Source organism: Aotus nancymaae, unplaced genomic scaffold (assembly GCF_030222135.1).
Source record: "Aotus nancymaae isolate 86718 unplaced genomic scaffold, 86718_ANA_hifiasm-v0.15.2.pri h1tg000020l, whole genome shotgun sequence".
Classification (NCBI taxonomy): domain Eukaryota; kingdom Metazoa; phylum Chordata; class Mammalia; order Primates; family Aotidae; genus Aotus; species Aotus nancymaae.
Genome location: NW_026988432.1, coordinates 14,074,416 through 14,095,418, shown reverse-complemented (window position 1 = coordinate 14,095,418; position 21,003 = coordinate 14,074,416). Strand labels below are relative to the sequence as shown.

At 41.7% G+C, this 21,003-nt stretch overlaps 2 protein-coding genes across 3 annotated transcripts in view; both read right to left on the bottom strand.

Moving 5' to 3' along the window:
- LOC135276019 (neuroblastoma breakpoint family member 1-like) overlaps nucleotides 1–21,003 on the bottom strand; it is a 171,992-nt gene that overhangs the window by 88,399 nt on the left and 62,590 nt on the right. The window contains exon 7 of the mRNA XM_064378935.1: nucleotides 753–964. Coding sequence (XP_064235005.1) covers nucleotides 753–964 — 212 coding nt within the window. The remainder of the gene's footprint in view (nucleotides 1–752; nucleotides 965–21,003) is intronic.
- On the bottom strand, nucleotides 12,884–19,864 carry LOC105712042 (serpin B3). Of its 2 annotated transcripts, none has more exons than XM_012444975.2 (8): nucleotides 19,813–19,864; nucleotides 19,020–19,210; nucleotides 18,766–18,822; nucleotides 17,370–17,498; nucleotides 16,494–16,611; nucleotides 14,947–15,089; nucleotides 14,498–14,653; nucleotides 12,884–13,722 (listed from the first exon to the last, which is right to left on the bottom strand). In XM_012444975.2, the coding sequence occupies exons 2-8, from the start codon at nucleotides 19,182–19,184 to the stop codon at nucleotides 13,321–13,323; spliced, it is 1,170 nt and encodes a 389-aa protein (XP_012300398.1). In that variant the 5' UTR covers nucleotides 19,185–19,210; nucleotides 19,813–19,864; the 3' UTR covers nucleotides 12,884–13,320. The 2 variants fall into 2 exon arrangements, with proteins under 2 accessions (XP_012300398.1, XP_012300399.1); XM_012444976.2 differs by having other exon boundaries at nucleotides 14,498–14,590; nucleotides 19,813–19,860.

Sequence of the window (21,003 nt, the reverse complement as noted above, 5' to 3'; positions counted from 1 at the left end):
GCGTTATTATAGTACCCAATGAACAGATGAGGAAACTGAGGCACAGAGAAGACAGGCCACTTGGATGGGGCCCAGGAGACTGGCCCAGGCTCCCTGCTCTGCACACGGCACTGCTACCTCCCCAATGCCTTACGTGCCGTCTTTCTTCCTCTTTAGAAAAAGAGCCTGTGCCCCAGGAAGCAGGACTTCCCTCTCCCCAGGGTACTCCCTGCTCTTCATGCTGTCACTTATGGATGCCACCGTTACTCTTAGGAGCAGTCTCCTCTTTAAGCTCCTTAGAGCAGGTACTCTGTACTGTCGCCATGTTTCCCCTGGGGTTCCCTGAAGAGAGATTTGCCTATTGGGCCCAAAGAAGCTTAAACAGAATGGCAGTTCATTACTTCCAGGCATTTAGACCAACAGACTAGATGTTATTTGTCTGCAGGATCTTCTAGGGTACAGAGAGCATTCTGGTAAACATGATTGAGCATCTTGCTGAGAAAAGCAAGTGGTTCTGTGCCTGTATCAGAAGTCAGTAAGTAGGATTTTAACTCTAGTCCCACCTCACATCGGACTGCTAACGTGGAAAAGTTGCTAAATACGTTGTGCCTCTGTTTACCATCCTTAACATAATGAAGCTAAAATACCCATTTCTGTTTTCCTAGAACTAAGGGAAGGATGAAATTAATTTTGATGAAGAGACTCTTCAGTATCTCACAGAGACGACAGGTGCTGACTCATCACTTCTGTGATGGTGACTCTATAGAACTTACTGTATTTCTTCAGCTTCTTGGCCAGAGAGTAGGCAGTAGCTTGAATTATCAGAAATTTCTCCTTGAGGTCTTCAAACTGCTGTTGGCTCTCTGCCAGCTGAGCTTGTAATCTCCAGTTGATTTCTAGAATATTCATCTCTGCCCCGTCATGGGACAAATGTGCGGCAGTTACCACCATGCTGATGTTTGTGGCAGGAGAGTTCAAACAGGGACTGGGGAGAAGAAACCCAAGCACATGATGGATCAAAAACTAGTGAAATCAACTAGGTTTAGTCAGGACTGAGGGATGACAACAGCTGGAATTGACTTACGGTTGCGAAGAACTTAATCGACACCTCACAGCAGTTTAGAATCCTTAACAGCAAAAACAGTATTTACGTTGCCTGAGCTCAGAGCCAAAGGCACTGCCTGTAGCTCTGCCTCTGACAAGAGTGAGGGAGGTCTCAGCCAGTGTGCCAGGTAACCGTTTGCTGTGGCAATAATAGAATTATGAGAAGGTGGGGTTGTCATGGAATCTCAGGAGCCCTGCATTCCAACTGCCCAGGCTGTGCTGAAACCCAAAGCCCCCTGTTCTCACCTGAGAGTCACTGATGGGGACCATTTCCTCGGCAGTCTCTCAGTATTTGTGCACCTCTGTGACAGTGCTGCAGACTCACCTCTTTCTCAATACATCTAAGCATATTCCTTGTTGTTCATCTCGTGTGTGTATAAAATCATCAAGGTAGAGATAGTTTCCCAAGAAGTTACATTTTCTTAGTGGTAGTCAGGAAGTCACTCCACCTTCTCTAAGTTAAAACAGATCTTAAGGCTTTTCTACAAATGAAAGATATCAAACTTTAAGACTGCCATGATATCTTCTGGGTTCTGCATTTTTTGTTTCTGTACCTGTTGAAAAGTTAATGAATAATTTATCTTTAAAAATATTTTCTCCCCTGGCTCAGTATTCTCCTTGATGTATCCCATTATTATGTTGATTTTTTTTCTCTGACTGAGGCAGCATCTTGGCTTTTCATTACACTTAAGACCATTTCACATCCCTATGTGCAAAGCTCTTCCTCTATCTGTGGGTTGATTTGTTTCCTTAATGTCACTGAAGACTCGTTTTATACTTGTCACTTACCAATATCATTGTGTCCCACAAGAGCTCTTTTCAAGGTATCAAGTGATCAAAATCATTTGCGTATATCCCCTGAAAACATGTGTGAACGTATATTTTGGGGTGTCTTGTAAACCTAATGCTATTTTTTTTTGTTTTCATTTAGTTTTCCCATGTATTGAAAGGAACAGGGCCATGAAGGTCTTGATGTGTGTGTGATGGAGTATATATTGTTTGCTGAGAGGCGATGGCAAGGAACACTAAGCCATCCCCAGGCAAAAAACTGCTAGAATAAGTAAGCAATATGTACCGGTCATGCTCTAGTTAAACCTGTTCCCAACACACAGCATATTTGACCTTGTCCCCATTGCTGATTCACAACAGTGCTTTCTAGATTCTTTCTTTCTTTTTGAGATGGAGTCTTGCTCTGTCATCAGGCTGGAGTGCAGTGGCATGATCTCAGCTCACCAAAGCCTCTGCCCCCCGGGTTCAAGCGATTCTCCTGCCTCAACTTCCCGAGTAGCTGGGACTACAGGCACGTGCCACCACACCCCGCTAATTTTTGTATTTTTTTAATTTATTTTATTTTATTTTATTTTTTTAAGTTTTTTTTTTTTTTTTTTTTTTGCATTTTAGGTTTTGGGGTACATGTGAAAAACATGCAAGGTTGTTGCATAGGTGCATACGTGGCAGTGTGATTTGCTGTATTTTTGATAGAGACAGAGTTTCACCATGTTGGCCAGGATGGTCTCGATTTCTTGACTTTGTGATCTGCACTTTTGTGATCTTCCGGCAGGCACTGAGTCTGTGCCGGGAGAATCTTACATCCGCGAGCGCCCTTTGGACGCCACCTGGGGAATGCGCTCCCTTTTCTCAAAGGTCCCTCGGCTCCCGCGTCGACCGCCCCTCCAGCGGTCCTGGGAACCCAACGCCGCCACATCTGGCACCTGAACTCACATTTGGCGCCTCAACAGTCGCTTGGCGTCTCGGCCAGGGGTCCCACAAGGGGGCGCTCCGAGGTTCCCCCGAGGTTCCCCCGAGGGTCCGCTCCGCGGCGCCCGAGAGCCCGCAGGCGCGGGTGGCTTGGCCTGCTTGGACTCCGACCCGCTGAGGCTCCGCCAGGCAGTTGCGGAAGCGACGGCCGGCCGGCCGGGACCTCCTGCCTTGCACAGCCGGGCGTGGAGGAGGCGACCGCGAGTGCCGCGGTGTGGGCGAGCGGGCCGAGCGGTCCCAGCAGCCTCCCGACCCGGCCATGCTGCGCTGGCTGCAGGGCTTCGTGCTGGAGGCGGTGGCCTGCCAGAATGACGACGACTACTTCCGCTACGGGATCGTCTTCGAAGACCTGGGCTACAGCGGGGGCGGCGTGGTGGACATCGTGGAGCTCCAGGAGGGGCTGAAAAACTGGAGCTCCGCGTTTAACCTGAACTCCGATGAGGTGAGGGACCGGAAGTTGGCACAGGCAGTAGGGAGAGACGCTGGGCAGTGGGTGAAACCAACCCTGCCCTTTCCAGAAATGGTTTCAAAGGCCTTTGGAGTAAGGGTGGGGTCCTTCTCTGTGAGCCTCATCACACAGAATAATGTGACCCAGCGAAACATGTTCTTAACCTGCTTCCTAAAATAGCCACTTTCCCGCAGGGCGCGGTGGCTCAGGGCTGTAATCCCAGCACTTTGGGAGGCCGAGGCCCGTGGATCACCTGAGGTCAGGAGTTTGAAATCAGCCTGGTCAGTATGGTGAATGCCTGTTTCTACTGAAAAAATACAAAAATTAGCCTACCATGGTGGCGCGTGCCTGTAATCCCACCTACTTTGGAGGCTGAGGCAGGAGAATAGCTTGAACCTGGAAGGCGGAGGTTACAGCCAAGATCGCGCCGTTGCACTCCAGCCCCGACAACAGAGCGAAACTCAGTCTCAAAGAAACACACACACACACACACACACACACACACACACACTCTCTCTCTCTCTCTCTCTCTCTTTCCTTAGTGACAAAGGCCTCCATGACTTTTGGGAAGATGCCGTTTCTGGTGACTTGTTCAACATTTAGCAACCAGCACACAACATCAGGGGCCATGTTAGCCTTTGTGCAGAAGCAAAGGACCATCTCTTTTCTTAGGGGGTTCTCTGCCCAGAGCAGTGTGCTTTCCGGGGCGTCTCCAAATGGCAGGCACAGGTAAAGCCCCAGAGCTATTCTCTTCCTGACATCCACACCAAGGTCTAGGGGAAGTCAGACTTTGATCCATGGGTTTATACTTAACTGATTGTTTTAGAACCTCACCTAAATTAGAAATGCCTTCCTCTAAGCCAGTCTTGACCTGATTATTTTTAAACTATTTAGATGGAAGTTTCAGGATATCAACAGAAAAAAATTATTTCTTCTCCATCAATGCTTAGCAGGGGTCTTCAGATATTACTCCTATTGAATTTTAGGAGTAATATCTGAAGACTGTAAAGCTATACATGTATTACTTCTAAAATTCAATAGGAGTAATATCTGAAGACTGTAAAGGTCTTTATCAGTGAGATTTTTGTTCTTGTTATCGGTCGTTGTTAGAAGTCCAAAACATCTGGACTGCTCTATAGTCTTCTGGCCAGATACAGGAAGCCAGTTTTGCATGTAAGACAAGTATTTAAGGTGGGGGGAGTCAAAACATCTCCCCTCCCCTTTCAAACAGTCACCTTATTTGAATCAGGTTAATTAGCCCCCCCCCCTCTGTTTTTTCCCTCTTTTTCAGAGATAGGGTCTCACCCTATCGCCCAGGTGATTATAACTCACTGCAGTCTGGGGCTCCTGGGCTCAAGCAATCCTCCTTCCTCAGCCTACTAAGCCTCTGGAATTACAGGTGCACACCATTGCACCCGGCTAATTTTTTAGAGATGAGGTCTTGCTATATTGCCCTGGATGAGGATCATGTCCTTTGCAGCAACACGGATGTTCCTAAACGAACTAATGCAGGAAGAGAAAACTAAGTATCACATTTTCTTACCTGTAAGAGGAAGCTAAACACTGAGTACACATCAACTGAAAGACGTGAACCATAGACAGCAAGTCCTACTTGAAAGTGAAGCATGGGAGGAGGGTAAGGATCAAAAACCTACCTATCGGGTATGCTTATTACTTGGATGATGAAATACTCTGTACACTAAACTCCTATCACATGCAACTTACCTATATAACAAACCTGCACATGTGCCCCCTGAACCTAAAATAAAAGTTTCAAAGAAAAGAATGCCATTAACAGTAGAAGGAGGTGAGACTGGTATTGGGGAGAGAAAAACAACAGATGTCTGCCGTGGTCACCAATCCTATGCTATCCTTCCTCCTAGTCTGGATTTCATATCTTGATTTGAGCACATCTGTAGGAGAAAGGAAACTAAAAGCACTGCTAGTGAATGTTCATAGGAGCAACAGCCCAGACCAGGGTGAGTAGTTTCCTTTGGCCACCAGAGTTTGGGGGATGCAGGGCAACAAGAAATGGCTGGGCAGAGGCCTTGGGCATTCATCACTGGGTGCTCAAGGCCACCTGGGGCCACTGGAAGGTACAGCTAAAGCCTGAGGCTGAGAAGTCTCTCATTAAATACCACCAGCCTCTCACCAAAGACCCTGGAGAAAATCTGCAAGGTGACCAGGCTTGCCATTTGGGGCCTGTGGCCCATGTGTCAGGAATAGGCAAGAAGCTAACTGTCCTTCCTCTCACCCAGGGTCACTCAGGGGAAACAAGCATAGTCTAAAACCTGAAGCTCACAGCACAGGTTAGGAGGTGGGATTAAGAGTGAGGTGTGACAACAAAATTCTGAAACCAGATACCTGACTCCTAAAGGCAAGGTGCCTGTAGTAGAGTCTGAAGATATATTCTGAGACATCAAAGCCAGGGGACAGAGTCCTTTATGGAGGAAGGAAAAGGAAAAGATTCATTTTGAATAAATGATAACTCTAAACATATACTTTTTTTTTGAGACAGAGTCTCACTCTGTCCCAGGCTTGAGTGCTGTGGTGCAATCTCGACTCACTGCAACCTCCACCTCCTGGATTCAAGCTATTCTCCTGCCTCAGCCTCCCAAGTAGCTGGGATTACAGGCATGCACCACCACACCCAGCTAATTTTTGTATTTCTAGTAGTGACGGGATTTCACCATGTTGGCCAAGATGGTCTTAAACTCCTGACCTCATGATCTGTCCGCCTCGGCCTCCCAAAGTGCTGGGATTACAGGCGTGAGCCACTACGCCCAGCTATGATTTTTTTTTCTTTTTGAGATGGAGTCTCACTCTGTCACCAGGCTGAAGTACAGTGATGTGATCTCAGTTCACTGCAACCTCCACCTCCCGGGTTCAAGTGATTCTCCTGCCTCAGTCTCCTGCGTAGCTGGGACTATAGGCATGTGCGACCATGCCCAGCTAATTTTTGTATTTTTAGTGGAGGCGGGGTTTCAACATGTTGGCCAGGATTGTCTTGACCTCCTGACCTTGTGATTTGCCCACCTCAGCCTCCCAAAGTGTTGGGATTACAGGTGTGAGCCACTGCGCCCGGCCTATTTTTTTTCTTATGCAAGAATAAGAGCATCAGGTCTGCAGGCAAGTGATACGACTATATATTTTATATTAAATTATATGACACAGTGTATAATAAATTATATTATGTTAAATATATTGTAATATGGTATGTTATATGAAGCTTCCGGTGGTCCATCTTGGATCCCCATGCAGCTGCCATGGAAGTTATGTAGAAAGCAAGGCACAAAAGGAGAATGTCTTTGCTGCTCCACAGTATTCATGAAGACTTTCAACTTAGGTTCTCAGTCACAGTGCTCCCCACATGGGCATGGCTCACAGAATAAAATCTAGAACTGCGAACAGGAAAATCTAAGATCCGGAGGTTCTCTGCAGACCATGGTTCAAGATGTTAGGTTGTCATAAGAAAACACATAGGGCTGGTCTATGGGCCCTTATTCATATCCGTCTGTAGCCAGCATTTGTACCTCATCCTTATGTAACAGTAAGATCTCCCTCCTTGGCAGCCTGGCATTTAATCCAGGTTGGCTTTTAAAAAAAACTTAGTAGACTGGGTGCAGTGGTTTTCACCTGTAATCCCAGCACTTTGGGAGGCTAAGGCAGTGGATCACCTAAGGTCAGGAGTTCAAGACTAGCTTAACTACTATGGTGAAACCCCATCTCTACTAAAAATACAAAAATTAGCTGGGTGTAGTGGTGGGTGTGTATAATCCCAGCTACTCGGGAGGCTGAGGCAGGAGAATAGCTTGAACCCAGGAGGTGGAAGTTGCAGCTGAGATCGTGCCATTGCACTCCAGCCTGAGTGACAGAGCAAGACTCCATCTCAAAAAACAAAACAAAACAAAAAGTTAGTAACCCAAATCAAATGTCCATTTTCTGGAAATGGATAAACAAACTGTGGTACATCCATACAATGAAATACCACCTAACAATTAAAAAGAAACAAACTACAGATTCACGCAACAGCATGGATGAAATATGTTCAGTGAAAGAGGCCAGACAGAAAGAACTACATACTTTATGATTACACTTATATGAAATTCTAGAAAAAGCAGAATTACAATGACAACAGGTAGATTGGTGTCTGCCAGGCATGGGGAAAGTGTTGACTGCTAAGTAGCACAGGGAAACTTTTGAGGATAATGAATATTTTCTATGTTTTGATTATTTGGTGACTTTTTATTGTGGTAAAATATATATAGCATAAAATTTGCCATTTTAACCATGAACTGTATAGTTCAGTTGTATTCATGACACTTATAATGTTGTGCAACCACTATTTCCATAACTCTTTTATCACCCCAAACAGAAGCTGTGTGCCCATTAAGTAATAACTCCCCATTCCCTCTTCCCCTCCTGTGACTTTTACTGGATATAAATTAAACCTTAATAAAGCTGATTCTACAAAATGCACTGTCTCTCTCCAGTCCCTGTGATAAATGTCCTCCTCCTAGGTGAGGTCATTTTTATAGCCTTTTATGGAGCAACTCCCTCTGGACTTTCCTCTGTTCTCTGGGCCTGAGTGCCCAGGCCGCTGGCAGTCAGTCTCCCTTCCCAGAGTGTTCACAGATTCTACACACCCATGGCTTCCCCAGCTTGTTAGGGGGCTTATTCTTTGGCCCTTGCTCTCACAACAAGGCCCTTTCCTTCTCTCTAGCTAACCATCTCTCAATAGTCTTTTTACCCAGCCCCACCTACCAACATCTGTCTTAGGCAACATATACACAACACACACACACACACCCATAACGACAGCTTCTCCCTTCAACAGTGTGGCATGATTGACATCTGACCTCTGCACTTACCATTATCACAGCAAACTAACTGTAGCCTTTCTCTCTTTCCCCCATAGAAACCTCTGCACCATGAGAGCCAAGTGGAGGAAGAAGCGAATGCACAGGCTAAAGCCCAAAAGAAGAAAGATGAGGCAGAGGTCCAAGTAAACCGCTAGCTTGTGGCACCGTGGAGGCCACAGGAGCAGAAACATGGGACCCCAGGCGCTGGGGATGCTGGGACAAGTGGGACTGCATGCTACTGGCTAGAGCTTGTTTCAGTGGATCTAGAACTTCATTGCCATCCGATTGCCAATCACCTCTGAGACCCACCTTGCTCATAACCAGAACAGCCCATGTTGTTCTTTTGCCCTGTACCTGTGACATTCTGGACTGTTTCTGTGTTTACTTGTGGCCAAGTGTAACAACCATACAATAAATCACCTCTTCTGCTGTAAGCTGAAGAATAAAAAAAAAAAAAGCCAGTGTGGTATGGTCTGTTTTGTGTCTTTCTCACTTCCAGATCCCTAACCCTCTTATCTTTATCATTTTTCCCTCCCTCACAAGTCAGCTAAATCCAACTTGAACTTCATACTTGTATTCTTAAATAGTACAGACTGACTTAAAGGTCAGGTAAAGAGAAAGACATTGAGTTTTCTCTTAAAAGACAGGAATCCTTTCTATGTCAACCTTTCTATGATACCCTTCTCATCATGTACTTCCAAGGACACAGAGCTTGCATCTTCCCAGTGTCCTGTCCCACTCTGATGTCTAGCAGGGCACTCGGATCTGACTTGTTGGTCCCGTTGTCCTTTTGGGTGAAAAAGTAAAATGCGCCTCTCCCTTTTGGCTCCCCTTCTCCTCCGCCAAAAGATACGTAACCCACCCTTTCTCTCTCATTTTTCCCCACACTAAGTCAAGGATAGTCTTTAGTTAAAAACGGCATCCCATCATTTCACAAGAGGTGGCTGCAGGGTGGTTCAGACAGTGATCATGTGGATGGGGTCTGTTTCTCATTTTGTGAGGCCTGAGGGGACACAGTCTGAAAGCATGAGATTAGGAAAAGATATTAACACACTCAGTGATAGAAACACGAAGATGGGGGGTCTATAGCTTGTGTGGGTCAGAATACTTCAAAGGGGACTGGACCAAGGCTGTCCACTCCGGACTCCTCTGTACGGTTTTAAGTGTTGAACCCTCTCCCCACACAGCTCTGGGGGACTTGCAAAGGCAATTGTTCACTCCACCAGTGTGTGCAGGAAGAGCTCCTCTGCCCTTCAATATCCTAAGGAAAAGGTACTGCTGCGGTTAGGGAAGTAATCTTGGGATAAGGCTAACCCTTGTGGACAAGTAGCAGAGTTTTTTTGAGAGGTGTGGTGAGAAGAAGGTTGGAAGAAAGATCAAAGGATAGAGAGTGACCTTAGCGAACATGGCACACCCATGAAGAATTTCCTATGAAATAATTTAACTTCCTGAGTGCCTTCTGGAAAAATCACATTTACCCTCAGCTTTAGTCCCCTTTCCCCACCATCCTTTGTTATAATTCCCTTCAACTCAATGGCAATACAACCTCTCCCTACCCCCTCAAAGTGGGTGATGGTATTATGGAAAATGAAGGGAGCATATACTAAACAAAGTGTGGTTTTCCCGACTTAGCTCAACTGGTGCCCAGTTGAAGGGCCCTCTGCAGGGGAGGATTATGCCTAGGAACTCCAGGCAGGTAGCAGACATTATGGAAAACATAATAAAGTTTCTTTGATCATAAAGGTCCTTCAAAAAGTTAAAAACAGAACTACCATATGATTTAGTAATTCCACTTTTGAGTATGTTTCCAAAGGAAATAAAAGCAGTTGTGTTGGAAACATATGTTTATTCCCATATTCATTGCAGTATTATTCACAATAATCAAAATATGGAATCAAACCATGTATCTAATAACTAATGAATGGATGAGGAAATTGTGTTATATACGTGGACAGTAGAATCCTTACCCTTTAGCCTTTAAAAAAAGGAAACCCTGTCATGTATGACAACATGGTAAACCTGGAGAACATTATGTTGAGTGAAATAAGCCAGGCAGAGAAAGACAAATATTTTATGATCTCTCTTATATGTGGAATCTAGAAAGGTTGAACTCATATAAATAAAGAATGAAATGGTGGTTACCAGGAGCCGGGGAGTGAGAAGGAATTGAGATGTTGGTCAAAGGATACAAATTTCAGTTAAATAGAAGAAGTAAGTTCAGGAGGTCTATTGTACAACATGGTGACTATAGTTAATTCATTTTATTTTTGAAAATTGCTAAGAGACTAGACTTTCAGTGTTTTTAACCACAAAAAAATTATGTGAGGTAATGCATATATTAATTAGCTCTACTGACTCATTCCACTGTGTCTACATGTTTCAAAACATGCTGTATAAGATAAATGTATATAGTTTTTATCAATTAAAAGAACATTTAAAACCAGTATTTAATGAAGACTATTTTTTCACCTAAATTTGTGTGTTTTGGACAATTCTCTTTTTCCTTTTTTGGGTCAGCTTTATAGAGGCATAATTAATTAAAATAAAATTTAAGTGTGGAGTTCAATGACTTAAGACTGTTTTCCAATGTGGTTGCACCTTCTGTATTCTCATTAGCAGTGTGTGAGCCTTCCAACTGCTTCATATTCTTTTCAAAACTTACAATAGTCCAGTATTTTAAATTTTATTTTTGGCCACCATAATGCGTACAAAGTGGTATTCCGTGGGGAGAAGTTTTGAAAGCACTTAAATTTTGCCTTTCTTATTAAGCTTTTAATTTAGTCATTTATTGTATATCAGCGTGGACTCATATGCCGTTTTGTTCAGCAGATTTTAATTCATTATTTTAAAAATCAAAACAAAAACTGTGGCTTTCCCTTCGGTTTCTTTCGCAGATGGCCACAATGCAGGTGTAATTGGTTTTCTGGCTGGAATATAAGTAAATGTTTCAATTCTCATAACAAAATATCAACTGTGCCCTATACTCTATAAAACTCTAATGCTTATGAGCTTTTGTCTTAGCATTTTCATTATTCTAAAGTCCCTTCTTCTAAACCCAGAAAAATTAATAGTTGAAAGATATGGTCTAAAGTCATTCTAACAATCAGTTCTTCAAAAGTTTCCACTCTACCATTTTCAGCTTCATTGAATCATTAGAAATTAATTCTCATCTATTTGACAGAATTAGAGCTTTATAATTCCTTACAATGTATCATTTTAAAGTATACTTCAAAATCATAGGTCCTAGCCGAAACTTCTGATCTCTTCATATTTCTCATAAACTCAATACCATCCTTATTTGACCTCATTAAGTGATGTAATACACATCTATTCTTCAAGACTACCACATCCTTCTTTGCTTTCTTTCCCCAGCTGCATTCACTGAACAGATTGTTCATGTTATCTACTCTCTGGCTAGTCTGTCAATTTCCTCGACAACTTGACCAAGTCTCATAGTTAAGTGGGGAAATATTTGTTTTCTCTGCCTTGATCTTGGACTGCTGAATCTTGCTGAAGAAAATTTCAACCTTGCTCAAATCCTCAAAAACTCATGTTTTATGAAACCAGGTGGGACTCAGTAGTGACTGGGAAGAATCTATGGGAGTAACTCTGGAACCCTAAGAAAAGCTACTTTCTAGAAAATAAAAATGATCAATTCCTGGTTTTACACATATTGGTATACTTCAAGGTCGATTACAGATTCTTCTTTCTTCTAACTTTATCCTTTCTCCCTAGGATCTTATCTTTGCTTTTAGCTACAGTTACCATATTTATCCCAGTAACTCTAGAGTATTTATATTGACTATCACAAATTTAGAGCTTCAGATCATATTCTGTTTCTGAGATTTAGACTAATATCTTCAAGTGCCTGCCAGGCAAATCCATTTGAATCTTAAAAGTACCTCAAATTCAACAAGTACATATATAAACCCATGATCTTTTTCTCTTTCAAAAACAACAATGTTGGCCAGGCACGGTGGCTCACGCCTGTAATCCTAGCACTTTGGATGGCTGAGGCAGGCAGATCACTAGGTCAAGAGATTGAGACCTTCCTGGCCAACATGGCGAAACCCCGTCTCTACAAAGAATACAAAAATTAGCTGGGAGTGGTGGCACACGCCTGTAGTCCCAGCTGCTCCGGAGGCTGAGGCAGGAGAATCGCTTGAACCTGGGAGGCAAAGGTTGCAAATAAGCAAAGATTACCCCGTTGCACTCCAGCCTGGGCAACAGAGCGAGAATCTGTCTCAAACAACAACAACAATAACATTTTCTTCCATCCAACCAATTGGCTAGGTCAGAAACCTGGATGTCTTACTGCAGCTATTACTTACTAAATAATTCCTCCAGGCTGTTTCTTTCTCTCCATTTCCACTCCCAATACTCAAATGGTTTCCTAATTTATATATAGTAACCACACTGTTTATTCCTCTCATCTATTGATGTCAGAGTAGCCAGAGATGTATTTTCAAGATGCAGATATGATAATTTTATGCCCCTCTTTAACAAACAAACCTGTAATGAGCTTCTTATCCCTTTTAGCGTAAAATAGAAAGTTCCTAATGTGGTTTACAAGGTTCCTCATGTTTGGGATCTGCCTTCTACTCCAGGCTCATCATGAACCACTCTTGTTTTGAATGTTCCTTTCTACATGATTAATATATTTCTAAATTATTTTTCCTGTATGTAACTGGACACTTCCCCTATACTGAGAGAAAAAGGTGAGGCAAAAATTATTTAAGTAAGTCATTATTTTATTGATAATGTATTTTATAGAATCACAAAATTTAGAAACATAAGAAGGATTTCAGGTATCACCTAAATTAAAAGAAATACGGGTTTCTAGGTTGCTAAATTTGAAGAGAAAGTATGATTTGGTTTGGTTCATCTAAAACAGGTCACAAACAGAATTGTGTATCAAATTTAGAAGATAGAGTATTAAAATATCTTGATTTTTCCTCAAGGATAATTTTTCTGGAAGAAAAAGTAAGTATATGTGTGTTTATAAAGAGAAAGAGAGAAAGGCATGCTATTTCAATCATTAAATTCTTGATGATGACTATGAGATTGAAAAGAAATATGAGTCAAGAGGATCTCTTGTTGCCAGCAAACAGTTTACCAGAACGACTGTGGGTGAACATTTTGCCAAAAGGAGTGACGGACTAATTGAGTCTAAGGGGATGAGAATCTGCCAAAGAAGAGGATGCTGTTGGTCTTATTTTGCCTGATGAAGAATAGGAAAGGGTGATTACAATGGAACTCTTCATTAGTTGAAGGAGCTGATTGTAATTCTGTTACTACCCCGGTGGCAGCTGTAGCCTCCGCTCCCTCCTCAGTGACCTCCACAAAGGCCTTGTGTAGAGCTTTAGATACCACGAGATCCCGGCTCCCAGTCATGCCTGAGAGGTCTGCATCACTGAAGACATCCACCATTCCCATGGCTCTCAATGTGTCCTTGAGATCATAGGCCTCTTCCACTTTGAACCGAGGTAACTGTAAATTCACACGCGCCTCTCTCATATTCTGCAAACTTGTCCATTTCATCAATTTTTCAGCAGTGAGTTTCTCTTCAAGCTATACAAATGGAAAAAAGAAACTGATATGATTAAGTAAAGATCTCTAATACAGCTTAACAATCAATTGACTATATGGAGAATCTTTATTTTGGCAATAAATGTAAAATACAGAAGGTTCATTTCATTAGATATTATTCTAATAGGCAAAATGAGTCCTTAATATATAAACATGTTTGATTATATGTGTATATGTGTGTATATATATGTATGTACGTAGGTATATAAAAACAGAATCATGTTTTCACATACATGTAATGTGTATATGTCTGTATACAAATGTATACTACATATGTAAAAATATGATTACACTGTTTTGTACACAATGAACTATCTTTCATTATTTCTTGTGCCAACAGCCTACTACATGTATCAGTTTTTAATAGGCTCTTCTTATTTTCCTGTATACATTACTTAGTACACATTGCGATTAGTATATACCCTAAATTTCTATTCCCTTTTTTGCTTGGTGTATTTATAAACTTTCCTCACATTGCTATGTGTTTCTCCCAGTTAAGGTTAAATTGCTGCATAATAATATCATCAAATTGATATCCAATGCATGTAACTATAATAAATTAATAATTAATTAAGCCTTCAGTTCGTGTCAGGCCCTATACTAAAATATTTGTAATATGAAGCGGAGTCATCATTCCTCATTTTGAATTTTTCATTATTTTGATGCAACTTGGTCACAAGCTTTTACCTTGTTTAAACTTGATATCTTAGGAAAAAGTCAGGGAGTAGAAGGAAGAGTTGTAGATGCAAGCTTTTACCTTCTGCAGACCGTCAATTTCATCTGGCAGCAGCACAATCATGCTTAGATCTTTGGCTTTGTATGGTATTTCCAGGACCTTGGCCTGTACATCCTCCAGCAAGGCAAAATTAAAGAACGTGTATTGCCTCATCATCTGTATGGGTTTGTATGTATCCTGCAATAAATCAATGTGTCCAACAAATACCGAATGAGACACAAGACAAAAACGAAAATATTACTGAGATATCAACACATCCTTCATCTAAAAAATAACCCAGGAATTTAATGAGTTAGAGACCATAGTTTCTTCTGGTATTCCTAACTAAATAAAGTTAGAAGACTAAAACAAAATAACAGACGTGAAAACTTTTATTTTTTACTTGTCATGGTACTTTCCATCAGAAATATTTAAATTTAACATTCCACATATTAATATATTACGTTATATAAAGAAAATATAGAGAATACCTTGTTTGGCCAAAATTTTTCCTCTTTAGTATCTTCTTTATTAAATTTCTTCTCCCACTGCCCTTTGAAATAGATTGCGTTCACAAGAACCAATGTGGTGTCTCTGTCAATACTCTTATAAGGAAATAGGTTTTTAATTTTTTCTGCAAGGGAAAGAATAAAAGAGTCTTTTTTTTTTTTTCGTGACAGAGTTTCGCTCTTGTTGCCCGGGCTGGAGTGCAATGGTGTGATCTCAGCTCACTGCAGCCTCTGCCTCCCAAGTTCAAGCAATTCTCCTGTCTCAGCCTCCTGAATAGCTGGGATTTCAGGCATGTGCCATCACGCCTGGCTAATTTTGTATTTTTAGTAGAAATGGGGTTTCTCCATTTGGTTCAGGCTGGTTTCGAACTCCCGACCTCAGGTGATCCACCTGCCTTGTCCTCCCAAAGTGCTGGGATTACAGGCGTGAGCCACTGTGCCTGGCTTTAAAGAATCTTTTTACACAAGGTACAAATGGTTTGTCTGGAAGATGCTTCGCAAATGTTCGTGACTGATTATTAATTATTCACCCAAATCCCTACTTTAGACTCACTGACTTTGATCTTTAAACCATTAGACTTACTGACGAATGGTTCACCAGATGCAGCTTTCCTCAAGGCTCTAGCTGGATAAAGTTACCCTTGATGAAGACATCACTTCTTGTGGTAGAGAAGGAGTTCAGGTTCTCTGTCTCTGAGTGACTCCAGTCATCTGACATGGAATACTGACAAACTGATTTTGTCTACTCTTTCAACATATCTCTTTCCTTTCTCCCTCTCGCCTCTTCCTGCTTTTTTTTTTCTTTAACTATGTGGTCTCAATTCAGAGGAAGTAGGCCCTGATTGCTTTTTAGGACAAGTGATATGAGCTCTGTGGTATGAAACACACGCCCTGTGCTGTCAGACATTACTTCCTGGGGTATCTTCCTATTGAGTCTCATGTTGAGTTGCAGTAAGTTTGGCCTTTAATGAGAGGTGGAAGGTAGAATAGATGTCTATATTATCTAGACTTTGTTCAGCTCTTTGTCCTTGATGGGGAAGACAGCTGTGATAATCCCCGCAGAACGTGTGGACAGAGATGTGGTCCAGGCAGCTCCAGCTCAGATGGCAAAAGGGTGATTTACTGGAAAGCTGCTTGTTTCCCAATTAGCATAGGAGAAGGGAGACAATTTCTAATGTTTTCTTTTAAATATTCATCCTAAACAATTGGCTCCGATTTAAAGAAAAGAATATGATCTCAAAATGGGCCTGAGCAGAGACAGAGGATCCACAAAGCTATTATCATCCAGGGACATGTGCAAATAATTCTCCAGCTGTGTTTCCATCTAATTGGCTTCCTGTGATTTCCCCTTTGGTTTCCCTAGGCTCTCTTCATATTCACGTAGACAAGTCCTTCACCTGCATTGCCTTCCTCCGCCCTCCCTGCAAACCCATCTCAATCCCTATCCCCGGTCCCTCATGCAGTGTCAGGCACAGGGCTCACTCGCATAGGTTTCTCAAAGGTGTTTCTATAATAGATGGCTCTCCTACCGTTCGTTTGACTTTCCACCCAGGCGTTAATTTTCTTTCGACTTTCTTCTGGAGCTTTTACAAAATCAACAGATTCCACACTGGTCTGGTAATATTTCTTGATGGCATCTAAATATTCCTTTGGGATAAGAAGGAAGAAAGTAGGAAGTAAGAGTAATTTATGTAACTATATATTACCAAATTTAGTGATTTACAATTATAATAAGCTGAATCCAGACCCTGAAAAGATGCAGTATCTCCTGTCCATGCATGTTTTTATACAGGTGCCATGCAGATAATGCGAAACGAGAGTGTAGGCTGGTGCAAGAAAGGGGTCTCTGAAGGCCAGTATCATTTGGCAAAAGGCAGAAGCAGAAGAGGCTGTGGTTTGCAAACTGCAGAACAGGTTTCCCTGAAGGAGATTCATTGCTTCTGAGACTTCTCACCAGTAATTTCAACCATGATGTTTCTGACCTTTGTTTTTATCTTTCATGCTATACATTCAGTATTTCCTGGTACTTCCTCAACTATCCCGAGGAATTCACCCAAGCCTGCCCATTCCAATAATATCCCATTAGCCATACATTTCCCACCAAGATGTATACTATGTGACTGAGTCAGTGCCAGTCCATTGATGGTGTTTCATTACTCGCTGCTGCCCAAACTCCTCCTCTTTAATTGCAAAATTATCCCTAAATCCACACTTCCCTGATATATTGTCGGGGTCTGGGACACTCCAGTGGGGGAGACTTGTGGAAATGGAGCTAATGCACTCTGAGTAAATGCTCCCCACCTGCGTCAGTCAGACTCTTGTGCTTTAGCTCTCTTCCACGTGGCCGGTCAGAGACACAGACACCAGGCTGCAGATGAAAGGTTCGTAGGCCAGGTGAAATTTACCTTTAAAAATTGATACGTCTTTTCTCCGAAGAGCTTGTTGGCGATCTTCAGCTCATATGCATCAGTGGATTTGTTTAATTCTGTCAGAAGCTTTTGAAACTGCTGATGAACATTTCCTGACTTATCAACCTTCAAATGTCAGAAAAGGAGCTCATTGAATTAGTGTATCAATGTAAATACTAAACCCATGCTAAGTGTGTTAGATCAATCCCTAAAGGCTAGTAGTCTCAATGATCACCTTTGTGCTTATTCCCTGATACTTGGTGTATTTCACCTCAAACACCCTTCAAAATACACATTATGGTTGACTTCTTCCAGAAAATTCTTCCTGCTCTAATGTACTCCAATCTTTTCTCTTCTGAACTAAAGCTACAGCACTGTCTACCACTGGATTTTCCCCTTGTTGGTTTAAATGGTTAGGTCCAGTTAAACTCTCAGCTCCTTAAGAGCAAGGACCATATTTCACTTCTAACAACCATCAAGTATGTGAGTATGCTGAAGTTTGGATATTTTAAATAGATTATGCCAGGAACCCCTGTTATACCTCTTGGTGGTATCACCTTGTAAGACGCATTGACTGATCTATGGCACTTTCTTCATGATGGTCATTCTCTGCACATAATAACAGTGTGTGCCAGGTACTTGGCTAAGGGTTTTACGTGGGTAACTCTTAAGTCTTTAGTTCAATTCGAATGAAAACAAGAAAGCTCAGAGAATTAAAAAAAAAACCCAAACCTCTTTATAGAGACATACATTAGAAGTGCCAAGTTTAGAACCTAAGCCTGTTTAAATCTAGAACCTTCTACTTTCCAGCAAAGCATTTTGCACTATTAAGGCTCTAAACCAATATATTCCATAGCAATCATTTTCCAAAATATACTGGACTTGTGCTTATTCTTCTTAATCTCATTAGTGACTCAATTAAAATTAAATTATTTTGCAGCATTATTGCAATTAGTATATTATAGCTATTTTATAAGAATAATAACATTTATTATGACTTTTTATGGGCAAGGCATTTGTTGCAAATGTTTCCATGTATCTGCATGTATTGAGTCAGATTTTTTATTACCCTTTGTTTTCTGGGATGATGTCACTGGGACTCCAAGCATTGAGTCCTGCCTGTGTTCATCATTTGTGAAGAGCAAAGCTGGAATTTGAACACAGCCTATCCTGGCCCAGACCTATGCTCTGAAGTACAGTGCTGTCTTTCAGTAACACAAAAATGTGGAATAATAATTATGTGCCATGAATTGCCAAATCGCTCCGTATGTCTGAATCTTTTTGTCCAGGATTTCCCCTAAAAACGGCCGTTTCTTAGTTTCTGTGAAGTTCCAGGTTTAAACTATGATCTGCTCAGGTATCTGAAGCTGAACCAAAGTACTCTGTGGCTCACCTGATATGTGGCAGCTTTTTCTGTGGTGTTCTCTGTGACTTGATCAAAGTGAAGAACCTGGAAGAGACAGGAAGCAGGACAAGAGAACTTTACTCAAAAGATCTGTTTAAGTCAGTGGTCTCACAGTAATGGGAATTCCTGCTCAGCCCCCTGTGCTACCCATCAGGCCACCAGATCTGTTACCATCTGCGTGCTAGCCGACAGAACCACAGAGAAAAACTGCAACAGGTCAGCGTAATGAAGCTGATACCTACCTTGTTAATTTGTTGTGCAGTATTTCCTTTGGCCCCTAAGAGGACCATCCCTAATGCTGATGTGATGCTGATAGGGGAATAGAAGATGTTGTTCTCCTTTGATTTTCTGAACTGTTGGAACAGGTCGAACAAGAACTGGGTGTTGGCCTCACTGAGGGACTTCATGGTGAACCTGATGTGATCTGGTACTCCTGGAAAAGCATCAAATTCCTTTCAGAATGACTTTCATAAATGGAGTGTCATTTTATAGTACAATTTTCTTAAAGAAAATGACATATCTGGGTTGTGAGATTTTGACAAAGTTTTTCTTTCTTTTTAATGTTTTAAGCTTTCTACAATGTGCATATATTAAATATATTAATCTCATAATTAGAAGACTCACAAGATTACTGTTTGTAAAGACTATTGTAAATAAGTAATAGACCATCTTTATCTTTCCTTCATTGCTGGCTACACTAGGGCTAAGTAGGAAGTCTTTATAATGACTGCTAAGATGAAACCTCTGTGGATCACATCCAACCAGCTCTTAAGAGACATCCCTGATGTTTCCTTCAAGGCTCTGTGGCTGTGAGATGCTCTCCTTCTGTGTTCCTAAGGGTGTTTTTGCTTACATGGAAATAAGCAATTTAGATAAAGGACAAATCAGATGAAATAGGTATTTTAATTTTGCCCCGGCAGAATAAGTAAAATATAATCAGTCAGAATGAAGGAAATGCACAATATAGAACATAGTATCATTATTATGGTAAAAAATAATTTATATTATTAAGCTGGAGTTGCTTGAAGCACTTACCTGTGTTCCTAGAGGAAACAGAGGTGGGCAGGGAGCCTGTGCGTGTCTGTGGAATGAACGGTGAGATCCTGAATTTATGCCTCTCCTCTTGCCGCCTCTCTCAGCTCTGCGGTTGGTATTTCGTTACTCAGCTTCAGATTTCGCAAGCAGGCTAACATTCACCTTTGTGAGTATGAAAATATATGACAAAGGACAGGATTACTGTTCTACCACTGTATTTCCTTCTTAATCTATGGGGAAAAATGCAAATCAGCAACCACTGGCTCATTCGAAATGCATGTGGGTGCCTTTCTAATACCAGCGAGAATAAGTTTAGAATTCCAATTTCCTCTCATTCATTTCAACTCCATCCCTTTGCATACTACTCCAGCTGTAAAAAACAACAAAAAAGAGAACATTCTTTTCTTGGATGTTGAATTGTCTTTAAGGCATACGTTGAACACCAAACAACTAAAAAGCTTACATTTCCTGTTTTTCAGTTCTGAAAGTTTTTGTCATCTCATGAATTTCCTTAGCAATTTTTCTGTAGAACCAGGAACATAGTTCTAAGTCCAAAGAGATACTGAAGAAGTGTGCTTGAGTATCTCATAGCATACTATGGAGAACAGGATTCCATTGCCTTCTCCCGCATGCTCTGCTTTGGCAGTGATCCTACCAGTGCCCCTTGCAACCATCCCAGATGTTTTCTGTTGCTTAGGGTCAGTGAGAAAGTTATTGACCTTGCCAAGTCATATAGTTTGGCTATGTCCCCACCCAAATCTTGACTTGAATTGTATCTCCCAGAATTCCCACTTGTGGTTAGAGGGATCCAGGAGGAGGTAATTGAATCATGGGGGCTGGTCTTTCCCATGCTTTTCTCGTGATAGTTAAAAAGTCTCATGAGATCCAATGGGTTTATCAGAGATTTCTGCTTTTGCTTCTTCCTCATTTTCTCCTGCTGCCATTGTGTAAGAAGTATCTTTTACCTCCTGTCATGATTCTGAGGCCTCTTAAGTCATGTGGAAATGTAAGTCCAATTAAACCTCTTTTTCTTCCCAGTCTCAGGCATGTCTTTGTCAGCAGCATGAAAACAGACTAATATACTGAGTTAACAGGCCGACACGGAGAAGAAAAATCGAAACAAACAGGAGCTATTTTGAATGGCAGCTTTCTAATTTTTTATTTAAAAATGAAGCAGAAAAATAAGTTGTT